General features: G+C 43.2%; 1 protein-coding gene across 10 annotated transcripts in view; it reads left to right on the forward strand.

The window, feature by feature from the left end:
* Positions 1-7,073, forward strand: part of THRB (thyroid hormone receptor beta) — a 415,008-nt gene extending 407,935 nt beyond the window's left edge. For all 10 annotated transcript variants that reach the window (XM_070459836.1, XM_070459832.1, XM_070459834.1 and 7 more), the window contains one exon: positions 2,246-7,073. In XM_070459836.1, the coding sequence (XP_070315937.1) occupies positions 2,246-2,487 (242 nt within the window). In that variant the 3' untranslated portion in view covers positions 2,488-7,073. The remainder of the gene's footprint in view (positions 1-2,245) is intronic.
* Positions 7,074-7,321: the final 248 nt, after the last annotated feature.

The following is a 7,321-nucleotide window of genomic DNA, read 5'->3' on the forward strand; positions in this document are numbered from 1 at the left end:
TTTTTTCTTGTTAGGACTTTTAAGATTTATTCTCTTAGCAAGTTTCAAATATGTAATACAGTATTATTAGCTAGTCACCATGCTGTTCATTACATCTGCATGACTTACTTGTTTTATAACTGGAAGTCTGTACCCTTTGACTCCGTTCACCCATTTCACCCACCCCCACTCCCAGCCTCTGATACCATACCAATCTCCATACCAATCTGCTATGCGTATGAGCTTGCTGGGGTTTTGTTTGTTTTTGTTTTTGAGATTTTACCTATAGGTGAGATCATGTAGTATTTGTCTTTCTCTGACTTATTCACTTGGCATAATACCCTCAAGGTCCATCCATGTTGTTGCAAATGGCAAGAGTTCATTCTTTATAACTAAGTAGTATGCCAGGAAGTGGGGGGTGGGGTGGCAGGGGCTGACGGCTTCTTTATCCATTCATCCATCAGTGGACACTTAGGGTGTTTCCATACCTTAACTATTATAATAATGCTTCAGAGAACAGGGGGGTGAAGGTATGTTTTTGATGAAGCGGTCTAGTTTTCTTCAGATAAATAACCAGAAGTGGGATTGTTGGGTCATGTGGTAGTTCTATTTTGATTTTTTAAGGAATCTCCGTACTGTTTCCCACAGTGGCTGTACCAACTTACATTCCCAAAAATAGTGCCCAAGGGTTCTCTTGTTACTTCTTTTCTTTTTGATGATAGCCTTTCTAACAGGTGTGAGGTGATATCTAATTGCGGTTTTGATTTGCATTTCCATTCATCTATGTATCTGTTTTATGCCAGCACAATACTGTTTTGATTGCTATAACTTTGTAATATAATTTTAAATCAGAGAATGTGATACCTCCAGCTCCACTTTCTTTTCTCAAGATTCCTTTGGCTATTCAGGGTCTTTTATGGCTGAAAATACAAACTTTAGCATTGTTTATTCTAGTTCTGTGAAAAATGCCATTGAAATTTTGATAGGGATTGCACTGAATCCACAGATTGCTTTGAGTAGTATGAACTTTATAACAATATTAATTCTTCCAGTCCATGAGCACAGCATATCTTTCCACTTACTGTGTTTTCTTCAGTTTCCTTCATCAATGTCTTATTTTTCAGTGTATAAGTCTTTCACGTCATTAGTTGAATTAGTCCCTAGGTATTTGATTCTCTTTGATGCACTTGGGAACGTTCTCAGCAAATAGTGACAGTTTTACTTTTTCCTTTCCAACCTGGATGCCTTTTCTTTCTTTTTCTTGCCTAATTGCTCTCTATAGGACTCCATAGGACTATGCTAAATACAAGCAGCAAGAGTAGGCATCCTTGTCTTGTTCTCCGTCATAAGAAAAGCTTTCAGCTTTTCACTATTTAGTATGCTCTTAGCTGTGGACTTGTCATATATAGCTTTTATTATGTTGAGATATATTCCCACTGTATCCACTTTTGCAACCCAAGTCCTCATAGCCTAGATATTCCCCAACCATCCAGCCTTCTCTTGACATCCTTTTATCATTTTTTTTGAAACTGCCTTGAGTCCTCTCCTATATATTGTGGGAAGACCAGTGGTTTTCCAAGACTTGGGAAGATTTTTCTGGGCTGTACATGGTCATGATCTCCCCCAGCTCCATCTTCCCACTATGACTCTTCTCTTCTCTACACAGGATGATACTAGCATTGTTCACATCCCCTTTTCACTATAATTTCCCAAGACACCACCAACACAGGGCTGCTACAGGAGCAATCAAAGGTATAAGGGAAGGGAAGGAGTGGCTCACTGAAGACAAGTGAACAATTAAAATTGGATATTGTGCTGCTTTGTCTTCACCAGTTTCTTCCCATCAGAGTTTCCTCCTTTGCATCCAGGCTGCCTGATATCCTCCAAATCTTTTTTCACATCTCTATCTTCTCTGTAAGTCCATGCTTGTCAGAATCCCTCCTCATTATGCAGAGTATTTCAGCTCTCTAGGTGAGGTTTCTCCTTCTGTACCCTAGGAGGGAGGCATCACCCTTCACACCCAAGGAGGTGATTTGTGTAAGCCAGAGACATTTATCTGAACAAAGCCTTGATGCCCTTCATGCAAGTTACTCCACTCCCTGGGATCTTGGTCCCTGATGCCCCAGAGTTCATACTGTATCCATGACCATTCCTAAGAATCAAAAGTCCCCAGACTGGCCCACTTCACACTAAAGGACTTGAAGTGGACCAGACAAGCCTTCTCATTTCTGCCTCCAAATTAACATCCTTCTTTCTTCTCTCTCAGATCGCCCAGGGCTTGCCTGTGTTGAGAGAATAGAAAAATACCAAGATAGTTTCCTGCTGGCCTTTGAACACTATATCAATTACCGAAAACACCACGTGACTCACTTTTGGCCAAAACTCCTGATGAAGGTGACAGACCTGCGGATGATCGGAGCCTGCCATGCCAGCCGCTTCCTGCACATGAAGGTGGAATGCCCCACGGAACTCTTTCCCCCGTTGTTCTTGGAAGTGTTTGAGGATTAGACCGACTGACTCATTCTCATAATTCCAACAGCACTACTGGGTGTCATTTCATTCCATTGCCTAGCTCTTTTTTGTTTGTTCCTTTATTTCTTTGTGTTGGGAGGGATTGTTTGGGGGTAAAGGGAGGTAGTCCTTGGCATAGACATGGATGAAATTGCCCCTTGAATGCAGGTACTTGCTAACTATTGCATTTTGTTCTCCAGTCCTTTGATGTGAATATGCTTTGGAGGTTTTACAGTTGTGGAGGCGGGGTGGGGACAATCATTAATTCACCAGCACCAAGCCGTCACCAGCTCCCATCTGTCCCTGGTCAGCAACTCGAGCAAGCAAAATGGCGAAGCAGGAAACTAAAGAAGACTTAAAACCAAGACAATGTGGTCATCTTGATCCAATCCTGGTTTTTGCAGGGCTCCAATTAGCACAGCACAGACAGCCTCTGATGAAATGTGGCTTTCAGCTTCCTAGGGAAAGTTCTGAACAAATTGCTATCTATTCAAGAACACGCTGTTTTCAGCACTCTGTTCTCTCCTAGCAGCCTAACCTGGAATATATAAGGATATTTGTTTCCCCCAAATTAGCTGTCCTTTCACTGTAATTTTCATAATCCTGTGATTTAATTTGAGTTATACAAGGGTGTGACTCAATGATGTGCAGGTGTTTGACTGATTGAGGCCAACAAGGAAAACAATTTCCTTAAGTGAGCCCAAAGAAATTCAAAATCTTCACAGATATCAGTGACTCAGTGGTTTCCAAAAATTTCCATAGTATCACTTCATAGTAAGAAGGCTTCTTACTGCTCAGAGGAAACTCCCACAAAAATCAAACCTACTTACAGAGTGATGTCACTGTTCAGTGACATCTGACCCTTCATCTCTCAAAGTCCTCAAGTCATTCAACCTGTTTGCATCTCTTCCTAGCCGACAACAGATTTCCCTGTGGATCGACCTTCCAGTCAAGGAGCGGTAACAAGCTGAAATGTTTGAGTCTTGTTCTGGGGAGAGACTAGTGATGTCACGTTCTATGTTGAAGGAAATGCAGTGCCTCAGAGCCTCCTCACACCCTGATGCTGAGGTTCCTCCCTTCTGCTCTTGGATCCTCAGGCTCTTTGCTCTACTCAAAAGTGTTTCCTAATCTCCTTTTCTCTCTGGTTCTGAGGCTTGACTACCACCAAAGCCTGCTCCAGCCACTGACTCTCTCTGTCCCTCTGATAGCATTGCCCCGACAGATACTCAGCAGAAAACAGCTGCAGACCACGCACACAAACCCTCACTCACCTTCCCTGCCCAACCCACCTCCCCAGTGACCGACGCTGGAGTACTGTGTGCCCAGAAAGCATGATGCCCCTGGTCGCTTCAACGTCAGAAGATGGGCACAGAATATACCCATGAAACTGAATGTATCTCACTCTTCACCGTCATGGTAGACATAAACTATTCCTCTGCCTGCCTTGTACTGCCTTATCCTGGAAGTGTTTGGGAAAATAAGCCATATCTGTGAAACTTGCCTAAAAATCATGTGGATTCATTCTTTTTTAACTGGCCCAGAAGTTGGGGTGCCTGAGTTCTAGTTTGTGCTGTTGAATGGTAGATTTGTGACCTTGAGTCATGAACTAAAAAATCCTTCCTGTCCTTAATACTGTACTAATTTTAAGGGGTGAGGGAATCAAGTTCTTTTGATGGTTTCTTTCACATTCTAACTTCTAACTTTATTAGAAATGATGGCTCTCCTGACAACTAAGGAAAATGTATTTGGTGTTGATTCAAAATAGGAAGCTGATATATGACATGTCAGTTATTTAGAGAAAGGCAGGGTAGATTTGGGAGAAGGAGAGGAGTGGAATTAAAAATCCCGAGAGTGACTAGAAATAATCCGGGAGGAAAATCATGTGTTTGATGTGCTAAAGCAATTACACAGGCTTCCAGGGAAAGAAACCAAGAGTGGTGCACTGGAACTTACTACCCAGAGAAAGGAAATAGGTGAAGAGGATAAAATTATCAACATGAAGTTCATGGGCAGCTTACCTGCTTTGACTTCCCTCAGTTCAGTTCAGTTGCTCAGTCCTGTCGGACTCTTTATGGCCCCCATGGACTGCAGCAGGCCAGGCCTCCCTGTCCTACAGACAGTTCTGTGGTTTTGTTTTCCCCAGGCAGTCTCTAGCCAGTCTCCTCTGGCCCTCACTTTGTTACCATCTCAGCTTCCTCTGTTGACTCTCTTTGGATAACTGCTCTTTGAAACAAAAAAGCGTTTAATCACCTTCTCTGCTCCAGGGTAACTCTGAGAAGCTTTTCCGGGTGGGGCAGGTTTTCCCTTGGAAGGGAAGGCGAGCAAGGCGAGCAGGCAGGTCCTGGAGGCTCATAGACTCCTCAGGCAGTAGGCTCCCCAGGAAGGTCTCCTCAACGCGTTGAGATTCCCCAGGGCATCAGACATCCCCCGATTCAGTGAAGTGCAGAGCCTGAGATAAAGACCCCTCGGAAGGCCTTAGGGATTAACATGATTGGCCACTGGCCGAATGGTTCAGCAGATCTACAGCAACCCAGCCAGCCCCGACTGAATGTGTGTTTGATCCTTGGCCTCCTGCATGGTAGCCTTAAGCAGGCAAACTGCTGTTCTCAAAATCTTGTCGAAGGCTGACTACTTCCTGCTGCGTAGACTAAGCCTCGAGGACTTCCGGGTGAAGGAAAGGCTGTCGAGAGCGAAAGATTCGCGACCCCGGTGGTCACGGTGCCTCGTTCCTTCTGTAACTGACTGAGGTACTTACTGCATCTCGAGACTCCATCCCGTAAAACTCGATTAGGAGGGGCTTGCTCTGCATTTTTTTTTTCTTTTACATTTTTTCTTACGTCTGCCAGACTTTCAAATCAAATGTGGACTGACTGAAACCTTGCTCAGTGGGGAGACGTCCCAGAAGAGAACACACCCTACAGCTGGGATATCTATTTATAAATCACTTAAATTTGGGGGGTGAGTGGTGTCCTGTGTGTGTGTGTGTGTGTGTGTGTGTGTGGCCCTCAAGTGTACTTCACTCTTCAACTAGATGTGCCGTGTTGGTAGAAATAGTGAAAAAAGTAAGCTCTTTTCTTCTCTATGATTCTGCTCAAAACACCACGTGCCGCCTCCGAGCTTTCCTCGTCCCGTGAGCCTCGGTCCTCAAGGACACCCGCGCCGTGTTGCCGCCTCAGCCCGAGAGACGCCTCCTCCGCCCACAGCAGGGTCGGCGCGGCCCGCCCGTCGGCCGGTGAACCGCCGTGCGGGCCGGGCCGCGCCCCCGCGCTCGGCCGCTGCGGACTCAGCCTCCGTGAACTGCAGACGCCCTCGAAGCATGTCACTGTCCGTGATGCATTTTCACTCTATGGAACTCTAACCCATTCGTGTCATGTTGACCTTTGACTGCATGAGTCATACAAGCTGAAACTGGTCTTATGGTTTTTGAAACGTAGCCAGCATTTGTAAGGCTAAACCTTTTTCACAAACTGAGTTGAGGTGAATCAGCACCAGGCCACCATTCCTCTTCAGAAGGAGAGTGCTTCACAGACATTTGAATCTCTGCCCTTTCCGACGGCTACCGCGTCAGGTTCCAAAATAAGCTCGTCATTTTTCCTGTTATTTTAATAATAAGGAAATATTAGCATAGTGTTTCTTTTGATAGCGATAGACTATAATCCATATTTAAATTTTATAGAGGAGAAATTTTATTGTACTGTGATGTAGATATTTATTATCCAGGTAAGCATTTGCCCGGTGTGTATTTTTTACAATTGAAACACTTTACTTTAATCTTTAAAAAAAAAAAAAAACAACTTTAAAAACACACACACAGAGACATAAAAACAGACTAGGGAAAAAAGGTTTGGCCTTATCACAGAATTTTTACTGTGCTGTACAAATGTTTGCAAATGCAAAGCGTGTGCATTTCTAGTGTGTTTCTACATTCATTAATGCCGCCTTCAGGAGCAATATCGTGCAGGTAAAATGCTGTTTGTGGCTTTCTGTTGCACAGTTAAAGCTGACCCACCTTATGCACAAGACAATCAGATATAAATCTGTCCTCCTCAGGATGCAGACAGTATGTTATGGAGCACAATGCACGACAAAGGAAGACCCTTAGATGACTGGCAACTTGCTGACACAGACACTAGCAGGGCATGAAGGAGCTGACATTATGCCACTCCCCTCTTTTGGTTCTTCCTAATTGGCATTTTTTATTTGATTATAGAGCCAAATTAGTTATGAAGGCTTTCTTTGGAGAAAATACCGTTATTCCCCCATGATGTTTTCATGCCCTGAGAATCAGAAAAAGACAGCAGAACAGGGAAAGATTTACAGTCATCAGAAGATTTGTGTTTTGCAAATGGTATTAAGTGATATTGCTAGATTGGTAATATTTTTTTCAGCCTAAAATTCTATTGAAATCTGTGATCAAAATGTTTTAAACTATCCGAAAAGAAAATTTGTATATTTGGGAAAAATGGATTTTTACATAGCTTTTGTATGCAGATATTAAATTGTAATTACAACTATAGCAGGCATAGATAAACTCATAAGCTACAATTCTAAAAAAGAAACAAAAAAGAAAAGCTTATAACGGATATACTTTTCTGCCTCTTTCTTTAAATATTATTATTTTCTACGTAGGCACAGGGTTACCTGCTCATCTCATCTTGCTGCTTCCAAAAGAAGGAAAACAGAGATGTAATGACATTTGTTCCATAAACATCTACTAAAATACACAAGTTTTCTTGAGAGGAAGGCATGAGGGGATAGGGAGATACTCGCTTTGGAAGGGGCCACAGAAATGGGGTGAGGAGGGAAGAGGGAAGTTTTTACAGCTAAAAGA

Source organism: Odocoileus virginianus, chromosome 32 (genome assembly GCF_023699985.2).
Source record: "Odocoileus virginianus isolate 20LAN1187 ecotype Illinois chromosome 32, Ovbor_1.2, whole genome shotgun sequence".
NCBI classification, from domain to species: Eukaryota; Metazoa; Chordata; class Mammalia; order Artiodactyla; family Cervidae; genus Odocoileus; species Odocoileus virginianus.